The sequence below is a fragment of the Pelophylax lessonae genome (genome assembly GCF_965119305.1).
Source record: "Pelophylax lessonae genome assembly, chromosome: 4".
NCBI lineage: Eukaryota > Metazoa > Chordata > Amphibia > Anura > Ranidae > Pelophylax > Pelophylax lessonae.
This window is the reverse complement of record NC_138771.1, coordinates 529,818,875-529,840,845: the sequence shown is the minus strand read 5'-3', so window position 1 is coordinate 529,840,845 and position 21,971 is coordinate 529,818,875. Positions and strand designations below refer to the sequence as shown.

General features: G+C 49.0%; 1 protein-coding gene across 1 annotated transcript in view; it reads right to left on the bottom strand.

Annotated features, from left to right (window-relative positions):
• The window catches only part of TTLL12 (tubulin tyrosine ligase like 12), a 74,383-nt gene that overhangs the window by 35,273 nt on the left and 17,139 nt on the right, over positions 1-21,971 (bottom strand). Inside the window, exons 2-3 of the mRNA XM_082254270.1 lie at positions 19,591-19,763; positions 6,490-6,688 (exon numbers count right to left, since the gene is read on the bottom strand). Of these exons, the coding sequence (XP_082110396.1) occupies positions 6,490-6,688; positions 19,591-19,763 (372 nt within the window). The remainder of the gene's footprint in view (positions 1-6,489; positions 6,689-19,590; positions 19,764-21,971) is intronic.

Sequence of the window (21,971 nt, the reverse complement as noted above, 5' to 3'; positions counted from 1 at the left end):
TTGAACTACACTGGCTTAGAGCGCACTCCAAGCAAAGGGGCCCAAAGTGTGGTCCTTCTCCAAGCAAGTAAACAGATGAGAGGAGAGCAGATGAGAGCAGTCTTTTATTCTGACTCTTTAGCTGGAGCTCTTATCGTTGGCGCACCTTATGTCAGTCTAAAACAGTGGTTCTCAATTCCGGTCCTCGGGACCCACTAACAGGCCAGATTTTAAGTATTACCTTGGGGGATGCAGACTAGAATACTGCAATCACTGAGCAGCAAATGAGATCACCTGTGATGTAATTTAGTTATCTTGCAAACCTGGCCTGTTGGTGGGTCCCGAGGACCGGAGTTGAGAACCACTGGTCTAAAAGGCCTGCAGGCAGTGCGATTCTTAGTAACTCAGCCTCTGAGGGAGCAGTAGATAGAGACAGCAAAAGATAATGGCTGCAGAGGCCTCTCACCACTTCCTACGATACAGCAACCAGGGTTCCAGGGATCAGATAGCTGCTCACTCTCATCCGCCTCTGATGAGAGGCGTTTACAGTTTGACAGTTTACAGTGCGGTGCTCTGGTCTACCACTTTTCAGGATTGCACTCCCACTCTCTCGCTCTGGGAAGAAGTAGGTCTCTCCCTTCTCCCTCTGGTCACCTTGTGGTTCCCCTCGCTCTCTCAGCCATGCATCTTGGGGACTGGTTTTCCACCCCATGTTCCTTAGTGGAGCCGCTGGCAGTGGCGTACCAATGGGGGGGGGCGGGGGTGCGGCCCGCCCCGGGTGCCACTCACTGGGGGGTGTCTGCCGGTGTCCTGCCCGGTGTGTTCAGAGTCAGCCAGATTCCGCAGTGTGAAGGCAGCTGCAGTGGCTGGCAGCTCCTTCAGTCCGTGCTGCTAGTGGGGGGCGGAGCCACGGCGGGAATAAGGGGGCGGAGCCGCGGCGGGAATAAGGGGGCGGAGCAGCGGCTGGAATAAGGGGCGGAGCCTCGGCGGGAAGAAGGTGAGTGCCCATTGCAAAAGTGTGTGCTGGATAGGAGGGGGATGGGGCTGCTACATATAGAGGAATTCATCTTTCTCTATTCTTCCTGCAGCTTCCTGCTGAATAACTGATTCCCCTCCTGTCCCCCCAGTGCAATCCACCCCCTGCACCTTCCAACCCCCCTACAATGCTTTCCAAACCCCCTCTTAATTCTCTCCAGCCCCCCCCCCCCCCCCCACCGTGCCCTTCAGCACCTCCAGTGCTCTCTGCTTCCCCTGTGCTCTCTGGCCCCCCTAGTGCTCTTCTATCTTCTATCATGTCTGCAGTCTCTGACCATCTCTTGTACTATGTCTGCAGTCTCTGACCATCTCTTGTACTATGTCTGCAGTCTCTGACCATCTCTTGTACCATGTCTGCAGTCTCTGACCATCTCCTGTATCATGTCTGCAGTCTCTGACCATCTCCTGTATCATGTCTGCAGTCTCTGACCATCTCCTGTATCATGTCTGCAGTCTCTGACCATCTCCTGTATCATGTCTGCAGTCTCTGACCATCTCCTGTATCATGTCCTCAGTCTCTGACCATCTCCTGTACTAGGTCTGCAGTCTCTGACCATCTCCTGTATCATGTCTGCAGTCTCTGACCATCTCCTGTATCATGTCCTCAGTCTCTGACCATCTCCTGTACTATGTCTGCAGTCTCTGACCATCTCCTGTATCATGTCTGCAGTCTCTGACCATCTCCTGTATCATGTCTGCAGTCTCTGACCATCTCCTGTATCATGTCTGCAGTCTCTGACCATCTCCTGTATCATGTCCTCAGTCTCTGACCATCTCCTGTACTATGTCTGCAGTCTCTGACCATCTCCTGTATCATGTCTGCAGTCTCTGACCATCTCCTGTATCATGTCTGCAGTCTCTGACCATCTCCTGTATCATATCTGCAGTCTCTGACCATCTCCTGTATCATGTCCTCAGTCTCTGACCATCTCCTGTATCATGTCCTCAGTCTCTGACCATCTCCTGTACTATGTCTGCAGTCTCTGACCATCTCCTGTATCATGTCTGCAGTCTCTGACCATCTCCTGTATCATGTCCTCAGTCTCTGACCATCTCCTGTACTATGTCTGCAGTCTCTGACCATCTCCTGTATCATGTCTGCAGTCTCTGACCATCTCCTGTATCATGTCTGCAGTCTCTGACCATCTCCTGTATCATGTCCTCAGTCTATGACCATCTCCTGTACTATGTCTGCAGTCTCTGACCATCTCCTGTATCATGTCTGCAGTCTCTGACCATCTCCTGTATCATGTCTGCAGTCTCTGACCATCTCCTGTACTATGTCTGTAGTCTCTGACCATCTCCTGTACTATGTCTGTAGTCTCTGACCATCTCCTGTATCATGTCTGCAGTCTCTGACCATCTCCTGTATCATGTCTGCAGTCTCTGACCATCTCCTGTATCATGTCTGCAGTCTCTGAATATCTCCTTTAGCAAGTCTCCAATCTCTTACTCAAACTTAAACACATTGCTAATATTAGCTATCTATTTATGCTGAAGGCAGGACTGTGCAGTGGAGGCAGAGAGTGCAAAAGGGGGAACTGTGATTAGAGAGACGGAGGGCAGACTGCAAGGGGCACTGTGATGGGGGGCTGTGAAATTTGTGCAAAAAATATTCTTGAAAACATTACATTTTTTTGTGGGTGTTTTTACATTTTAAAGTCGGGGGGGGGTGCCAGATATAGGATCCGCCCCGGGTGCCAAATGCTCTAGGTACGCCACTGGTCCTTGGGACTACATGACCCACAATCCTTTGCTCCCTCTCCAGGATTGGTCCCCCCCCTGCTGCAGCCAATCGGGAGTGGGCCTTGGCTTCACACAGCCTCCCGCCTATCTCTGATCCCCCACTGCTGACAGGGAAAAGGGGGGTGAGTGGGGGAAGGAGACCCTGTTAGACGCTCTGTCCCCCATGAAGCAGCTGCTCTGCAGACTGGACAGCAGGAATGCTAGGCTTAGCAGCGCTTGCTACATTTAGATTTCCCACCACTTTCTGTAACATACATAATAAGCAAGAAAATATAGAGGGCATATCTCCCCAGCAGGGACACAGACAGCAGTAAAAACCTACATACAAAATTGCCAGCACACCAGGTTCCAGTACAAGGATCAGCAAATGTGATTACATAACTTAAGTAAAACCCTAGTGAAACCTTGTGTGCTGCCAATTCTTTTGTATTCAGTTTAGCACCATGAAACCACACCTACCTTTCTCGTTCCAGCACTGCATCAGCTTCTATAGTGCGTGGCAGTGCACACCTCCGGGTTTTACCTGGAGTGTTGTGGCCGCATCCCATCAGCATGGCTTCTGGGTTCTAACAGCAGTGTCAGCTGCAACCAATAACAGTGGCCTTTCTTCTTCCGGTTATGGCTACAACCACTGCAAGCAGCCTTTCCCTCTTCCTGGTTCATTTAAACTTGGCGCAGCTTCAAAATTTCTAAGATTTACTACTATCTGACTGGTTATTTTTGTCTGCTGTCTGCCCTCACCTCTGAATTTATCCTGGTTATTCATGTCTTCTGCTGCCCTGACCTATGGTTTGTATTCTGGCTATCTATTCCACTACACGTTTACACACAGTTCACTCATTTACTTCAGACTTACTTCCTGGTGTCTTCATTAAAGTGGTTGTAAAGGCTGAAGGTTGTTTTACCTTAATGAATTCTATGAAGGTAAAAAACCTTCAGTGTGCAGCTCCCCCCCTCAGCGCTCCTAATACTTACCTGAGCCCGAGCTGGCCTTTTGCATGACAGCAGCCACTCTCCCAGGTCTCTCGCTCCTCACTGGCTAAGATGCAGCAGCAGGAGCCATTGGCTCCCGCTGCTGTAAATCACAGCCAGTAAAGAGGGAGCAGAAAAAGAGTTGAGCTTATGGCTGTCTTATGATCACAGAGAGCAGGGCTCAGGTGTGAGCATGCACGAGTGCCCCCATATCAAGCGTACTATGGGGGCATTTGGTGGGTGTGGGACCAGGAGCACGGAAAGGGAGACCCAAGAAGAGGAGGATCGGGGCTGCTCTGGGCAAAACCATTGCACAAGGAGCGGGTAAGTATAACATGTTTGTTGTTTAAAAAAAAAAAAACTAAAAAAATTTTACTTTACAAACCCTTTACTTTGTGTTGTCTGTGGTACATAGAGAGCAGGGTGAACCGAGCAGGGACGTAGATGACGTAGAGCGTCAGTGCAGATTTCAGAAGACATAGTAAAGTTATGTGTGCTTTAACTAGTGGCGCTGGCCACGCTGCCATCGGCGCACTTGGCACAGACTTACACACGCTGTTGTGTGCTGCCTGAGTATGGCCTGCATTCACACCGCCCAACCCCTGGGGCACATCGACCCTGGCTGTCCAACTCAGCTCGGGGAGGCTATGTCAGCAAGGAGGAGCGAGGCTGGGAGCTTTACTGATGCTCAGACCCTGCCCTGCCCCGCCCCCTGCAGCCGTATGTGTTCGGAGGCTCAGAGCAGAGAAACCAAGTGGAAGCAGTGGGAGCCCTGGACTACCAAAAGCCCTGCATTCAAAAACATTGATCTTGGTGCAATCAAATGCAGAAGAGGCACTTGGGGTCTTATAGACCCCAGATCTCTCCATAAAGAGTACATGTCACATGCCTATTGCTGTCACAAGGCATGTTTACATTTTTTTTTTTTTAATCATTTATTTTTATACTGTAAAGTGCCCCCCCCCCCACCAGTCACATGACACCGGCGAGGGAAAATGGCTAATTGGGCACAATTTGGACATTTTGACTTAGAGGTGTACTCACTTTTATTGCCAGCGGTTTAGACATTAATGGCTGTGTGTTCAATTATTTTGAGGGGACAATAAAGTTACACTGTTATACAAGATGTACACTCACTACTTTACGTTGTAGCAAAGTGTCATTTCTTCAGTGTTGCCACATGAAAAGATATAATAAAATATTTACAAAAATGTGAGGGGTGTACTCACTTTTGTGAGATACTGTATAATGTAGGGGGTGCTGTTAGTCGCCAGCCTGCCACGTGGACATGGATGATGTTCTATACATATACATATAACATGTTCTGTTACTGCTCTCTGTTGACACAGTCCACCAGGTTGATCCCTTTTTTCCCTTGTGTCCTCCTCAGTCAGGCTGGCTTAAAACTGCATTGCTGCAGATTTTTTCCCTGTCATTCTAAGTTGATGATTGAGGCGCTGGGATGAGCCTTCCATAATTGCTGCTGTGTTAGCCTGTTAGGCACATGTAGATATTTGGGATGGTGGGTAGAATATTGCCATAATTCTACCTGCCACTGTGCCCCAATTCCAAATCACACTGCAATGCTGACAAAACACAGCACCTGTTACGGGCACCAAAATGTGGTGTCTTATTGTTGTGATTGTTGAGTGATTTATTTGGCACAACAAGCGTCCAAAACCACACCGTGTTTTGGTGCCACTAAAAAAGAATGAAACACAAACACGTGCTGCATTTTTCCAGCATTGCAGTGCGATTTGAAATTGCAGGCAGAATCATGGCGATATTCTGCCCACGATCCCAAATTGTTATATATGAACTCTGCACAGTACCACTTCTCTTGCCTAGTATGCCAGGTTAACAAAAAAAAAAAAATCAGTGAGCGCTGCCTTCCACACAATCAATAGCACAGCTGGGGAGATGGTTGTACTAACACTGTGTTTTAGTACAGTTATCTGTCAGTTTTTTTTGTTCAGCCAGTACCTGGCTTTAGACTGGACAATAGCCACCAAAATGGGGGAAATGTTCATAGGGAACTGGAAGAAGGCAAAACTGAATTCAGACTAAATTTTCAAGAGGATCTGAGAAAATAGAATTTAGAATGTGATTTCTTACTATGAGCAACACATAGTTTTTCCCTTTTCCAGCTTTTTGGAATTTGGCGCAATTTTTTTTTTTTTTTTTAAAGACAGGGGCCACGACCCTTGTGAGGGGGTCCTTGGTGAATACTGGTCGGCTCCACAAAATGATTTTAATGCTTTATATATATATATATATATATTATACAAACTGTTCAAATAAGAGAAGCACGTTTTTAGGTTTACATACCCTTTGACATGACATTATAAAAAAGAAACACAACACCTAGAGCAGTATATCTCCCTGATCCATTATTTGTATACATCTTCCCCAAACATAGCTGGGGTAGGTCAGATAATTAAAAACGTGTTGGCTTATCCTTCATGTATGCTACTGGGCATGAATGCTGCAACACAATCAACTCTCCTGGCTTTCTTACACATGGTATGCTACCATTGTTTGTGTTTCTTTGTAAACTCAAAATTCTGACTGAAAAAAAATATATACTGGTATATATTAATGTTTGCCATGTCTCCAAGGTTGTTATCTACAGTGTATGGGAGACAGGTACACTGCAGACAAGGTGCAAGCACTGCAATGTAATGGTAACAAAACTTAACAAACCCATTCTTTCTTTAGAGACTTCAAGGACACAAAAGACTATGGCGTGTCTCTTACCCCTTGTGAGCGCTGATATGTCTGGTTATACTTCCACATCTCTGTTAGGACCTCTTCCACTACCCCTTCATCTGGGATCTCTCCATGGAACTCAATCCCCATTAGGTTGGCCATACGGTGCAGAAGGCCAGGAACCTCCATTAGTTGGTGTCGAGCATGCTCCACACGGTAGGTCCATGCATGGTCAATGAGGAAAATGCTGAAAGGTCAAAAACCTGTATTAGGAGCAAAACACTGCAGCAGAGCATATTCTAAGTCCAAAAGGGTAGCTCTATAAAGACTAACATCTATAAACAATGCATTTTTTTGAATGTGTAATCCCTTTAAAAGCATCAAAACAAAAGGCTGTATAAGTCCAATAAGCCAAAAAAAGCAAATTGTATGACCAGTAATATAGGATGCTAAATGGTCCAGGCCTCTTCAACATGGCAATCCCTCATAAAAAAAAAAAAACACTTAAAAAATGCATTCAAAATAAGAAAAAAAAAAAAAAAACGTAATTTTTGTAAAATCTTACCGTAAAATTCCTTTCTCCGAGTCCTCCGACAGTCGCCGCCCCTCATAAGTCATCACTATTGGGTATTGACTTCCGCTCCGCAGGAGTAGCTAGGCATAAGACTTAGTCAAAAGAACAAAAGCATTTAGCATAGACACACCCATGGGGGCTGTCCCACCGGTCAATACCCCCCTGCAGTAATCCCTCCCAACTCAGTTTGGTAGAATAGCAGTAGGTGTACAAGAAAAAACCCCAAAAGAGGGGCGGGGGACGGTGACTGTCGGAGGACTCAGAGAAAGGAATTTTACGGTAAGATTTTACAAAAATTCAGTTTTCTCTTACGTCCTCCGACAGTTGCCACCCCTCATAAGTCATCACTATTGGGATGTCCCAAAGCAGTGTAGACATGAGGGGTGGGAGACGCAACCATAGAAAAGGCAACGCAGTACCCACATCAGAGAAAGGAACCTTACACGCACAGTAAGAGAACCTTCTGGGCAACAGCAAAGGCTCAACAGGAGCAACAACCAAGGAAAACAAATTACCCAGGGGATAAACACCCCAACAGCCAGGGACCCACAAAAAAACAAGGGTCCCCTATGGCACTGCCGCACTGAGAACTTTGCGGCCAAAGGAGGCATTAGCTGATGCCAGAACATCCACCTTATAGAATTTGGAAAAGGTGTGCACCGACGACCAAGTGGCAGCCTTGCACACCTGAGCCACCGAGGCCTGATGCTGGTAGGCCCAGGACGTACTCAATGATCTGGTAGAGTGCGCCTTAACAGGAAAGGGTGGAACCCATTCCCTCAAAGTATAGGCCTGTACAATGGTCTGTCTGATCCATTTGGCAATGGTCGCCGCAGACGCAGCCATGCCCTTCCGAGGTCCCTCAGGAAGGACAAAGAGGGAATCCGATTTCCGAAAGGATTTAGTGGACGACAGGTATACCCTGATCGCCCTGACAACATCCAAGGAGTGTAATGCAACCTCCTTAGGATGCTTAGGCTTCACACAGAGCGAAGGCAAAACAATGTCCTCATTAAGGTGAAAATCAGACACCACCTTAGGGAGAAAATACGAATGAGGTCGCAAGACCACCTTATCCTTGTGAACCACCAAATAAGGAGAGCGGCAAGACAACGCCGCCAACTCTGACACCCTGCGAGCCGAAGTGATCGCCACTAGAAAGGCAACCTTTTTAGACAGCAGAGGTAACGATATCTCCTGGATGTTTTCAAAGGGAGGACGCTGCAATACGGACAGAACCATGTTCAAGTCCCATGGAGGTAGAGGCTCTCTCTGGGGAGGAGCCAAATGTTGCACACCTTGAATAAAAGGTGCGAATTAAGGAATGAGACGCCACAGGGCATTGAAAAAGTACAGCCAGTGCAGAAACCTGGCCCTTGATCGTGGCCAGCGCCAGGCGCTGGTCCACACCTGTCTGAAGGAAAGCCAACACTCTCGTCACCGAGTATAAGCGAGGAGAAAAATGCCCCTGGACTCACACCAGGCAAAATAGGCTTTCCACGTGCGGTAATAAATTTTACCAGACGAGGCTTTCCTAGCCTTGATCAAAGTAGGAATGACCTCTGGAGAGAGACCCCTGTCTCTCGGGACCTGGCTTTCAAAAGCCAGGCCGTTAAAGCCAGCGACTGTAAAGCAGGATGGAAGATCGGTCCCTGAGACAGTAGATCTTCCCGCAGTGGCAGCCGCCAAGGTGGCTCGACCGCCAGGTGAACAGCGTCGGCGTACCAGGACCGGCGTGGCCAGTCCGGCGCCACCAGGATCGCCAAGTGCGGTTCCGAGGCTAGCCTGCGAAGGAACCTGGACAACAACTGAATCGGAGGAAATGCATACATCAGACGATACTGATGCCAAGGGGCCACCAACGCATCCGAGACGTCCGCCCGCGTATCGCGCGTTCTTGCCACGAACCTTTCCACCTTGTGGTTTTTAGCCGAGACGTGAACAGATCCACGTCTGGGGATCCCCACTTCGCACACAGCATTTGAAAGACCTCCGGGTGTAGGGACCATTCCCCCTGGTCCAGGGTCTGGCGGCTCAGATAGTTGGCCTGCCAATTCTCCACACCCGGAATATGAACTGCTGATATTGCCGGGACATGAGTCTCGGCCCAAGACAGAATGTCGGTCACCTCCCGGGCACTCCTGGTGCCCCCTTGGTGGTTGATGTAAGCCACCGCGGTAGCATTGTCCGTCTGTACTCGAACAGGACAGCCCCGAAGTCGATTTGACCACTGGAAGAGAGACAGAGCTTGATCGCTCTCAATTCCAATATGTTGATCGGGAAAGGGAGGATTCCTCCTCCGACCAAGTGCCCTGGGCAGACAGGTTGCCCAGGACTCCACCCCAGCCCGACAGGATGGCATCCGTGGTAATCACCGTCCACAGCAACGGATGGAAGGATTTTCTTTCCGACACAGCCGGGGACTGAAGCCACCACAGAAGATCCATTATGGTCTGGCGACTCAACGAAACCCTCAGATCCAAGGACTGAGGAAGCCTGTCCCACCTGGCCAAGATCTCGCTTTGGAGAGACCGAGTGTGAAACTGAGCAAATGGTATCGCCTCGAAGGCCGATACCATCAACCCCAGGCACCGCATACAGGTCCTGAGCGATGAGGACTGGTTGTCCCTGACCTAGTTTTGAAGGGTCCAGAGCTTGTCCTCCGGCAGAAAAACCTTCGCTTGAGCAGAGTCCAGAACCATTCCCAGATAGGGAAGACGAACCGAAGGAGACAAAGTCGACTTCTGAACGTTGATGGTCCAACCAAACTCATGTAGCGTCTGTACCGTAGTCGACAGATCGCACGTCAGGCTCTGACTGGCACTCGATCTTAACAGAGGATCGTCTAGATAGACCAAGACCGCAATGCCCTGTGCCCTCAACAGGCCTAGAACAGGCGCCAGCACTTTGGTAAAGACCCTTGGAGCCGAAGCGAGACCGAAAGGTAACGCTACAAACTGATAATGGTCCTCCGCAATGGCGAACTAAAGGTACCTCTGATGACCCTCGAAAATGGGGACGTGCAGATACGCATCCTTCAGGTTGATAGAGGCCAGGAATTCCACTGGACTCAGGGAGGCCACCACCGAGCGGAGGGATTCCATGCGGAACTTCCGAACGCTCACAAAGCGGTTCAGAGCTTTCAAGTCCAGGATAGGACGCACCTTGCCCTCATTTCTGGGCACAGTGAACAGAATCGAGTAAAACCCCCGAAACCTGTGCCGATGAGGCACCGGGACAATTACCCCCTGGACCAAGAGGTCCTGCACCGCTTGATGCAGGTCCTGTAAACGCCCTGGGGTCAAATGAAGATTGGAGGGAAAGAATCTGTCCGCCGGCCGTGAAAGGAATTCGATCTTGTATCCTAAATCGAATGATCTCCTGAACCCACCTGTCCGGAATTCAGAGCAGCCAAGGTTGGAGGAAACCGCGCAAACTTCCCCCCCCACCCCTGAAACGGGTGAGGGCGTCCCTTCAGGCAGAGGCGGGCAGAGCCGCCGTGCCGGCATGGCCGGACTTTTGCTTACCCGCCCAGGGCTTCTTCTGGCCACCTTGGCCCTTGAATTGTGACTTAAAGGCACGAAAGGACCCCTGAGTGGGTCTAAAGGCGGGACCCCGCCTGCCGCGAAAGGACTTGTTCTTCGGATTCTGGGGCAGCAGAGTGCTCTTGCCCCCAGTGACTCCTTTCACCAAAGTATCCAAGGCCTCGCCAAAAAGGCGAGACCCAGCATAAGGAAAGTCAGCCACCGTCTTCCGTGACGTCTGGTCAGCCGACCAGCTCTTCAGCCAGATCAGTCGACGGTTAAGCACCGCGACACTAGACAGGCGTGCAGCCAAAGGGGCCTCATTTAAGGCAGCATCGCACAAAAACATGACCCCTTGATGAATTTGGTCCACCATTTCCAGCGTAGCAGGTGGGGCAGAATCAGACACTAGTGTGCGTCTAAGCACCTTAGTCCAGTCCGCCACCGCCTGAGCCACCATGACAGAAGCGAAAATAGGTTTGAGCATGGAACCCGCCACCGTATAGGCATGGCGGGCAAGAGACTCCAATCTCCTGTCCGTAGGATCCCGGAACACCGGGATATCCTCAGTGGGAACCAGAGTAGCCTTGTTCAACACGGCCACAGCGTGATCCACCTTGGGGGCCACGCACCAGCACGCATCCGTAGAAGGCGCAAAGGGGTACAGCAGTTTAAACCGACTAGGCACCGTGAAGAGGCGTTTTAAACTGCGCCATTGTTCATTCACTGTGTGATGAAACTCAGCGGGGCAGGGAAAAACCTGCGCCAACTTGCGGGCCCTATGTGTACCAAATGAGGACACAACGGCCGGAGGAGTGGGCTCATCCTCCAAATGTAGTGTTTCTTTCACAGAAGAAATCAAATCATCCATGTGTGCGCCTTCTTCAGGCGACCCCGGGGAAGATTCATCAACCCCCTCCACCTCTGCCTCCCCCTCAGACCCCAGAGGGTCCAGGGACGAGCGAGACCCTGAAAAGGGCACGCCAGCAACAGCAGCCACATCACCATCTGAATCAGAGGAGAAAGATAATCTGGGCTTCTTCCTAGCAGCACGTTCAGCCATCAGCACCTCCATTTTTGACACCAAAGACGCCACCACAGCGGCCAAATTAGGTATAACGGGGGTTCAGCAGAACTGGGGTCCCCCACCAAGGCTGGGGGGAATTTGCTGTCCTGAGAATCCATTGCAAAAAAATAACAGTGAAAGTACTGGCCCTTTAAAAGCGCTGCGGATAGCGCAGCCCACAGCTATAAACACAGTGTACACAGACCCCCCAAAAGGGACAAAACTTAGCCAGGAAGGATAGAACAGAGAGATATGGAAGAGACAGTGTGCAGAGCCCCACAGAGTGTTACCACACCGATCGCTGCTCCAGAGGAAAAGAAAGTGAGGTCACCAGAAGCTGAACTATAAGCTGCAAGGCCCAGGGAAAATGGCTGCCCATAGGAATGAATGGAAGGCTTCGGCAAGATGGCCGCCGACATGTGCTCGGAACGACCGTTCTGCCACACACAAGATGGCGCCGGATGGCGCCAAAATCACTACATAACAAGCAATAGCAACAGCCCACAGTGAAGCCAGACATGCTGCCCACATCCAAAATGGCGGATCGCGCGTTTTTTAGCCGCAGCAGTCGCCTCACATACAGTCTGCACCTCCCAAACACCAAAAGTGACCCAGGAGAGGGGCCCCCACACCACACAGTGCCAGCAGTGTATTAAAGAAGACCCCGCATCAGGGAGCCCCACAAACGCACAGACATGAGGGGACACACAGCAACACAGGACTGCCACCCCAGACAGAGGTCCCCACACAAAGAGTACTTACCTGTACCGGATGGCGTTGGGTACCTCTATGAACGGAAAGCCTCTGTCCTCAGATGACAGGGAATGCCGTCAGCCAAAAACGCAGGACACTGCAGCACAGAACTGCAGATGTGTCCAGTGAGGTAGCCACCTCACAGGCTGCATCCCTGCTGCGAGCAGGGATGGGTCGTTCATAGCGCCAGGGCGAACCATAGCCGAACACTCGATGGCGGGCTGGGGATCCATCTGACCCTCTGCCCTGGAGAGCCAGGGCGGCCAGTTCGATTCCCAGCTCCGCATGATCCATCTTCATCCGAAGATCCGGCTAAACTAAAGCTGACAAAATAAACAGCTAGTATAGCAAAGAAAAAAAAAACTGACATTTTGCAAATAAAAATCAAAGAAAAGATTAGAAAGGCTGAGACTGAAGCCCCAGCACAGGGAAGCCTGACTACTCCTGACGCTAGGCAGAGACAAACTGAGTTGGGAGGGATTACTGCAGGGGGGTATTGACCAGTGGGACAGCCCCCATGGGTGTGTCTATGCTAAATGCTTTTGACTAAGTCTTATGCCTAGCTACTCCTGCGGAGCGGAAGTCAATACCCAATAGTGATGACTTATGAGAGGCGGCGACTGTCGGAGGACGTAAGAGAAAATGGATTTTTGACTTACCGTAAAATCCTTTTCTCTGATGTTCATTGGCAGCTTCATATCTTCTTATCCATTGGGTTATGCTCCTCCCATCAGGAATAGGACACTAGGCAGGGAAAAGCTTTTACCACGCCTATGGGGCTGTCCCTGCAGGCATGACCCCACACACTCTGCAACAGCCCTCAGTTTAGTTGCAAGCAGTGTTAAGAAGACAACAACGTCCCGGAGCTATCCCACTCTACCAGCATTTCCCATGTTCCTTGATACGTCAAACTCCAGCCGGTGTATGTTAACTGCTTATGCCCGGGAGCTCTGCTCTCCCCGCACTATACTGAGTTCACAGGACCACTTGTTTAATACTTACTCAATTACCTTGTTTGTTCACGTGTTCTGAAATTTTTCTGTATCAATAGTCATAAAAGTCTGTTTTACACAATGTATGCCTTATTCCTCTAATATAAATAAATAATTTACAAAGAAGACAACAACCCCATTCCACTCATAAATAGAGGGGTGTGTGCTGCGTCTGTCAACGAACTTCATAGAAAAGGATTTTACGGTAAGTCAAAAATCCAGTTTTCTCTATCGTTCATTGACTGACGAAGCTTCATATCTTCTTAGCCATTGGGATGTCCCCAAAGCAGTATTATCATGAGGGGGTGGAAAAAACAACACAAAGAACAACGTAATTCCCCAAAGGCTAAACATAGCCAACCAGGTAACAGGGAGCTCAACCAGGAACAATTGAAGCTCACCCAGAAAAAACATACACCCTCAAAGAGAAAAAAAAAAAGGATCTCTTTTTAACAGCAGCCTGCAAAACTTTGTGGCCAAAGAGGCATCCGAAGATGCCACCACATCTACCTTGTTGAATTTTGTGAACGTGTGCACTGATGACCAAGTTGCCGCCTTATGGTGTAAAGCCCAAGAGGCACTCAGCGCTCTAGTAGAATGCACCTTCACCAGGAAAGGAGGAACCTGACCCTTCAGCGAATAGGCTTGAACCAATTGCCTGATCCATCTGGATATGGTCGCAGCAGACGCAGCCAATCCTTTTTGAGGTAGAAACCACCTTAGGAAGAAACGACTGATTAGGTCGAAGTACCATTTTATCTCTGTGGACCACCAGATGTGAACAGCAAGACAACGGCCGCCAGTTCAGACACCCTGCGGGAAGAAATGATAGCCACCAAAAAGGAAACATTCTGAGATAATGCAAGCAGGGGAATCTCACTAGTGTTCTTAAAAAGGAGGTTTTTGAAGAGCCAAATTCCAAAAACACCAAATTCAGATCCCACGGAGGTAACAGGGATCGCCTCGGAGGCGCCATGACACACTCCCTGAATAAAAGTGCGAATCAGGGCATGTGTAGCTAAGGGACATTGGAAAAACACAGCCAAAGCCGACACTTTGATAGTGCCCAAAGTCAAACGCTGTTCAACCCCTTTTTGAAGAAAAGTCAAAACCCTAGCTACTGAAAAGAAGCGAGGGTGCACTTTCAACAATTCAAACCATGAAATGCAAGATTTCAACAAACGATGATAGATCTTTCTGAAAGTAGACTTCCTGGTCTTCAATAGTGTAGGAATCACAGAATCAGAAAGATCTCTATCCTTCAATACCTGGCTTTCAACAGCCACATCGTTAAAGCCAGCGACCGTAAAGCAGGATGGAAGATCGGCTCTTGAGATAGCAGATCTTCCCTGAGAGGAAACCTCAAAGGAGCATCGGCGAATAACCTTACCATGTCTGCGTACCAAGACCGAGGAGGCCAGTCTGGGGCCACTAGAATGACCAGAATCCCTTCCACTTCTATTCTGCGCAGCAGCTTCGGCAGGAGTTTCAGCGGAGGGAACACCTAGATCAGCTGATACTGACCCCAAGGAGCCACCAGTACGTCTGTGGCCTCAGCCACAGGATCCCTTGACCTGGCCACAAACCTCTGAACCTTCTTGTTGATTTGAGAAGCAAACAGGTCGACATTGGGTGTCACCCACCGGACACACAGGAGGTGAAACCCCTCCAGGTGCAGGGGCCACTCCCCCTAAACCAACCCGACGACTCAGGCAATCCGCCTGCCAGTTCTCCCCATTCCAGGATCTGATTGAATCCGGACCGTGCAAATCCGCAGAGAGGACAGATTGTTTGCTAACAACAACCGGATCGCCCCCTGCAGATCTCGCATTGCCTCTCGGAGATCCCTTAAACGGTCTGGAGATAGGCACAGATTGGATGGGAAGAACCTGTCCGACTGTCGAGACAGGAATTCCATCTTGTACCCTGTTTGGATCAGTTTGTGAACCCATTTATCCTGAAACAAGAAAGTTCATGGTTTCGGAAAGAAGCGAAGACGTCCCCCCACCCCAGAATCGGTGAGGGTGCCCCATCATGCAGACAAGGATTCGTCTGACTACTCCTGACGCTAGGCAGAGACAAACTGAGTTGGGAGGGATTACTGCAGGGGGGTATTGAATGCCCCAGTCTAGCATGTGGTGCCTTGCCCTTAGAGGATTGACGGAAGAGTACTCTTCCCATTCGTAAGGCCTTTGATCAACTCATCCAGGGAGGATCCAAACAACCTCTCCCCCATAAAGGGAAGGTCAGAAAGAGCCTTTTCGGAAGCCTGGTCCGCAGACCAGCTTTTAAGCCACACCATGTGTCTAATAGCAATCCCCACCGCGGACACTCTGGCTACCAGTGGAGCCGCATCCAGCGACTCATCATATATATAAAGAAGGGCTTGAGCCATTTGATCCAACAGCTCAATCAGCCCCGGGGAGAGCTGTTCCATTTCCAAGACACCTTTTAGAAACTTCACCCATTCAGTGACGGTCTGCGTCACCTGGGTGGTCACTAAAAATGGTTTCAATATGGAGCTCGCTATAACCATGGCGGGACAGAGACTGAATCAGTCTATCAACAGGGTCCGTAAAGGCTGGGGATTCTTCCACCGGGACCACAGTAGACTTATTCAGTCTGGAAACTGGATGATCCACCTTTGGTGGCTCAGTCTACCGAGTGGAGACCTTATCCGCGAAGGGATAACAGTGTTTTAAATGCTTGGGCGACACTAATGTGCTTGATGCGCCCCCACTGTTCATTGACAATATTGTCAAAAAGTTCCAGACAGGGGAACACTTTGCCCGATTTCTGTGATATGCAGGTGCCAAAAGACACCTGCGTTCCTGACACTGTAGTTTCATCCACCATTTTTAACCACTTAAGCCCCGGAGGATTTGGCTGCTAAAGGACCAGGGGTTTTTTTGCGATTTTTTACTGCGTGACTTTAACGGACAATTGCGCGGTCGTGCGACACTGTACCTAAACGAATTTGACGTCCTTTTTTTCCCACAAACAGAGCTTTCTTTTGGTGGTATTTGATCACCTGTGCGATTTTTTGATCACGCGCTATAAACAAAAAAAGAGCGTAAATTTTGCAAAAATAACAATATTTTTCACATTTTTTTATATGAAATTCCCCCCAAAAAAAAGTAAAAATCAAAATTTTTTAACATTTTTCGGCCAATTTGTTTTATGCTACCTATGTTTGGTAAAAAAAAAAAAAATCGCAAAAAGCGTATTTTGATTGGTTTGCGCAAAAGTTATCGCGTTTACTAACAAAGGGAAAGATTTTTGTCATTTTTGGTGTTTTTTTTTTTTAACGCGTAATGGCGGCGATCTGCGATTTTTTTTTCGGTACTGCGACATTGCGGTGGACAGATCGGACCCTTGACTGACATTTTTGACACTTTTGGGGGTACCAGTGACATTACTGCAGTAATCAGTGCTATATATATGCACTGTTACTGCAAAAATGACACTGGCAGGGAAGGGGTTAACTTTATTGGACAGGGAGGGGTCAAGTGTGTCCTAGGGGCGTGATTCTAACTGTGTAGGGACATTCCTATTGGTGTAAAAGCAAAGATCAACCGTTCTACATAGTAGAACGGACAGATCTTCACTTTTACACAGGGAGAACTGACAGGCAGCTTGTTTACACAAGCTGCTCTGTCTTTCTCCCTTCACAGGAGCGATCGCAGTGTGACTGGCGGACATCGAGTCCGCCGGTCACACGCACTGACTTGCCTGTGAATGAGCCGCGGCGGGCGCGCGCCTCGGCGGGCGCGCCCCCGCCCGCGATAGGCTCGCAAGTCAGTGACAGGCGAGTGACGTACCGATACGTCACTCTGCCTGGCCGGGGCTGACCGCCGCAGTATATAGTCGTGCGGCGGTCGGCAACCGGTTAAAGTTTCTCGCAATGAAACTATAAGTGCTTCCACCAATGCGCTTTCCCACGCAGTGGCTGACGAGGTCCTCTTGGCCATCTGAATGACACAGAGCCACCAGGGTGGGGGTGCGTCTGCGGCAGCCACATCTGCCTCTGAATCTGAAGATACAACAGAGGGGGGCGAAGGCAAAAGGCACTTATGGCTAGTGTTACTTTTTAACACTAAATCGACTTTTGACAAAAGGTCCAGAACTGCTGTAGGAACTGACAGGGGCTGCGACCCAGAAGGTTCCGCAGTTGCACTGACGGGGTCTGTAGGTGAAATTTTGTCCTGTTCACTAAATTAAAAAACAATGTTTGTACATATATATATATATATATATATATATATATATATATATATATATATATATATATATATATATATATGGAAGGGGGGGCCTGGTATATCCGAGATGGCCAAACAGAGAGGGGAAACAGAGGGATACCCGGGGGTCTGACTATTCCATGGAGGGGGCCCACACCCACCCCGAGACCGCCAGAGAAATATGGGGGGGGGGACTCTTACTCACCATACCACAGATCAGGTGGGCGCCACTCCGAGCAGACTACCTCCCACCCGGGATGGGGGTGCTGCCTGCCAAGGTGTACGCTACGACTCAGGGCGTTCACGTCCCAGCGAAACGGTCCACTCGCAGGCTCGTCCCTGTCCATTGGGGCTTTGTCCTGGCGAGGCCTAGTGTTGGACTATAACCTGCTCATGCTCGCTAGCCAGGCTGGGAGACCTTAAGGATCTAGAATATCCAGTGCGAAACCCAGCCAACTGTTGCTTGTAGCTCTCCAGGAACACTACTTAAAGAATAAAGTACAAAAAAAGGTTCCCAAAAAAATAACAGCTAAGACCGAAGTCCCAGCAGGGAACTAGGCCCTACTCCTGAACTAGGCAGAAACAAACTGAGGGCTGTAGCAGAGTGTGTGAGGTTATTCCTGCAGGGACAGCCCTATAGGCGTGGTGAAAACGTTGTCCTGCCTAGTGTCCTATTCCTGATGGGAGGAGCATAACCCAATGGCTAAGAAGATATGAAGCTGTCAATGAACAATAAAGAAATAGATTTTTATTCCACCAATACTATAGTTACATACACCAGCCCCTGTCTATCAGTGATATGACTTCCACTAATATGGTTGTAAACCTTTGAAATGAAAAATGAACCGAGCATAGACTTCTATAGTGTGCACTAGCTTCAATCCAAAGCACAGAGTGTGATTTCTGTCTTCTCTCTCTTCTTTCCCTCTGCTATCTGCATTGGTCACTTCTGACAGGTTATCCCCACACCACAGCAATTCCACAGACCGTCCCACCCACCTTCCAGCACACAGAAGGTGACTGCCTAATCCTATGTGATTGTTCTATGAAAGAGAGAAAGAGAGAAAGAGAGAAAGAGAGAGAGAGACAGACAGCTTTATAGGTAAACACACCTCTATCCCTATTCGTACATAAAGAGAGAGGGAGAGAGAAAAGGGGGAAGAGAGAGAAAAGGGGAAGAGAGAGGGGGAGAGAGAGAAAAGGGGAAGAGAGAGGGGGAGAGAGAGAAAAGGGGAAGAGAGAGGGGGAGAGAGAGAAAAGGGGAAGAGAGAGGGGGAGAGAGAGAGAAAAGGGGAAGAGAGAGGGGGAGAGAGAGAGAAAAGGGGAAGAGAGAGGGGGAGAGAGAGAGAAAAGGGGAAGAGAGAGGGGGAGAGAGAGAGAAAAGGGGAAGAGAGAGGGGGAGAGAGAGAGAAAAGGGGAAGAGAGAGGGGGAGAGAGAGAGAAAAGGGGAAGAGAGAGGGGGAGAGAGAGAGAAAAGGGGAAGAGAGAGGGGGAGAGAGAGAGAAAAGGGGAAGAGAGAGGGGGAGAGAGAGAGAAAAGGGGAAGAGAGAGGGGGAGAGAGAGAGAAAAGGGGAAGAGAGAGGGGGAGAGAGAGAGAAAAGGGGAAGAGAGAGGGGGAGAGAGAGAGAAAAGGGGAAGAGAGAGGGGGAGAGAGAGAGAAAAGGGGAAGAGAGAGGGGGAGAGAGAGAGAAAAGGGGAAGAGAGAGGGGGAGAGAGAGAGAAAAGGGGAAGAGAGAGGGAGAGAGAGAGAGAAAAGGGGAAGAGAGAGGGAGAGAGAGAAAAGGGGAAGAGAGAGGGAGAGAGAGAAAAGGGGAAGAGAGAGGGAGAGAGAGAAAAGGGGAAGAGAGAGGGAGAGAGAAAAGGGGAAGAGAGAGGGAGAGAGAAAAGGGGAAGAGAGAGGGTGAAAGGAAGGAAAAGAGGAGCGAGAAAAGGAAAAGGGAGGAGACAGAAAAAAAGGAATAGGTTTGAAATATCACTGTATAATCTTGCCAACGTCAACCTGTTGGGATCTGAAGCTTGTAGCCCATTCTCATTTGTGACAATCACTTTGTAGGTTGCCTCATTGCCCGGGTTGGGCCTCTTTTTTTGTTCTCTCTCGATTTCTATTGGGTCTTCTTCTTCATCCATTTCCTCCACTTGCATTATACCGAACCATTCCCCAGCATCAAAGATCTAGGAGACAGACAGACATTGGGGGTAAAGGTCCACCAACCACAAAACCATTGATGTCAAAATTTGGACGCCTTGGGAGATTCTGAGTAGATAAAAGAAAAGTTCAGATACTGCCATGTTGGGACGTGGTAAAGCACTGTGCAAAAACTGACTTTTAAAGACTTGAAAGGACTCCTGAGGCTGACTAGGTGTTGAGAGATGGCTGAACAGGTAAAATAATACATTGGTGCACCCTGTACTCTTTAGGCTCCATGCACACAGGGCGTCATAAATACGAGCTCCAAAGCCGTTTCTTGACGCCAGGAAAAAGCTGCTGTAAAAACGTGCTTTCAGTAGCTTTTTCCATTAGCGTTATTGCACGTTTGGCCACATAGCTTTTAGCAGCGTTTTTTCTGCCTCCATTCAAAGTCAATGGTTCCCTATGAAAGCCTATTGATTTGAATGGAAGGCGCACCCCGCAAGTCGGATCAAGCCCGCAGACCCCCGCAACCACCGGCCAGGGTTGTGGGGATGAGGCCCTTGTCCTCATCAACATGGGGGCAAGGTGCTTTGAGGTGGGGGGGGTGCAGAGCACCCCCCCTGCCCCAAAGCACCCACTCCCCCCCATGTTGAGGGTGTGTGGCCTGGTATGGTCCAGGGGGGGTGGGGCCGCTCGCTCGTCCCCTTTCCTGGACTGCCGGGCTGCATGCTCGGATAAGGGTCTGGTATGGATTCTGAGGGGGACCCCACGCCGTTTTTTCGGCGTGGGGCTACCCTCAAATTCCATACCAGACCCGAAGGGCCTGGTTTGGAACCTGGGGAGGAACCCCGTGCCGTTTTTTCCCCATTTTGGCGTGGAGTTCCCCCTCAAGATTCTCACAGCGCAAGTCGCGCCGCAAGTCGGATCATCCTGATCCGACTTGCGGTGCGACTTCCATTCAAATCAATAGGCTCCCATAGGGAACCATTGGTTTTGAATGGAAGAAAAAAAACGTATAACGTGGCTTAACGCACGTTAAGCAACGTTATTCAGCCTTTAGCAGCGTCAGACGTTTTTACAGCTTGACGCTGCAGCTCCAGAACGCACAGTTCCTGGGTTTTTTTTGGAGCTGTAAAACGCCTATGCCACTTGGAGCTCCTAAAAGCTCTGTGTGTGCATGAGGCCATAGAATAACATGGATGGGCGTTCTGCAGCTGCAAAAAAAAAAACGTCTGACGCTGCTAACAGCAGCTCCAAAAACGTCCAGTGTGCATGAGGCCTTATCCTTTACGTTGTTTTTTTATTTTTTTTATTCAGTATGAGTCACTTTAGGAAACTAAAGGGAACAGGTGATACATTAGTATGCTGATCTCTGAGCTGGAACTTAGCAGGGTAACCTGTGCCAAGGGTGAGGGCTTGCGTAACATGCCAGGACATGGCTGTAAGCTTACAGAAAACATACCCGGGGTGATGGAAGTTTACTAGTCTATTATTTCCATAGGGAGTTCACTATGCAACATAAAACATGCCCAACCTCCAAATCCACACACCCTGTACGGCTTGGAAGTTGGCCAAATGCCTCTACTGAAAGGAAACATGTTGAGAAATATATATATAAAAGTTTGCCATTGCTCACCTCTCCTTCTGAGAAGGCCATTTGCCTGGTTGTAATAAATGCATTTACCCGATTTTAGCTTTTGAGCCAAACATTCTCCTTCAACTGTCGTATACTTGTTTCAGGTGTTAGGGTGGTGCAGAAATGCGACTGTGCAATAGGTGTGGATGTGACTCACTAGACACCATCTTTTCTAGGAGACAAAACCCTTCATCATAACTGTAAGCCATTCCTACAGCACCCACCTATAAAGGCCAAGAGGTTGCTAACAAAGCATAATGTTCTAGCAAGGAGGGAAAAAAATTTCAAGATGTATTTATCATTCATAACGACTGGAATCAGATGTGAAAGAAAACGTCCCCAATTTTCTGCCAACAATTCAAGGACTCCACCAGCATTTTAAAGGACACACATTTTAATTAATCTATTTGCTCCTAAACGACTACAACATAATTCTGGCATGAGGCACACACTTCTTTATGTCACTAACTCCTAGGAAAGGTACAAATATCAGTCTAAAAATGATTGATCTGTGCGGGTGATTGCATGGCATTCCACTGACCAGCTTCATCCTTCAATCGATCTGGCTATAGACTGGACAGTTTTAATGCTTAGGGCTCATTCACACTATGAT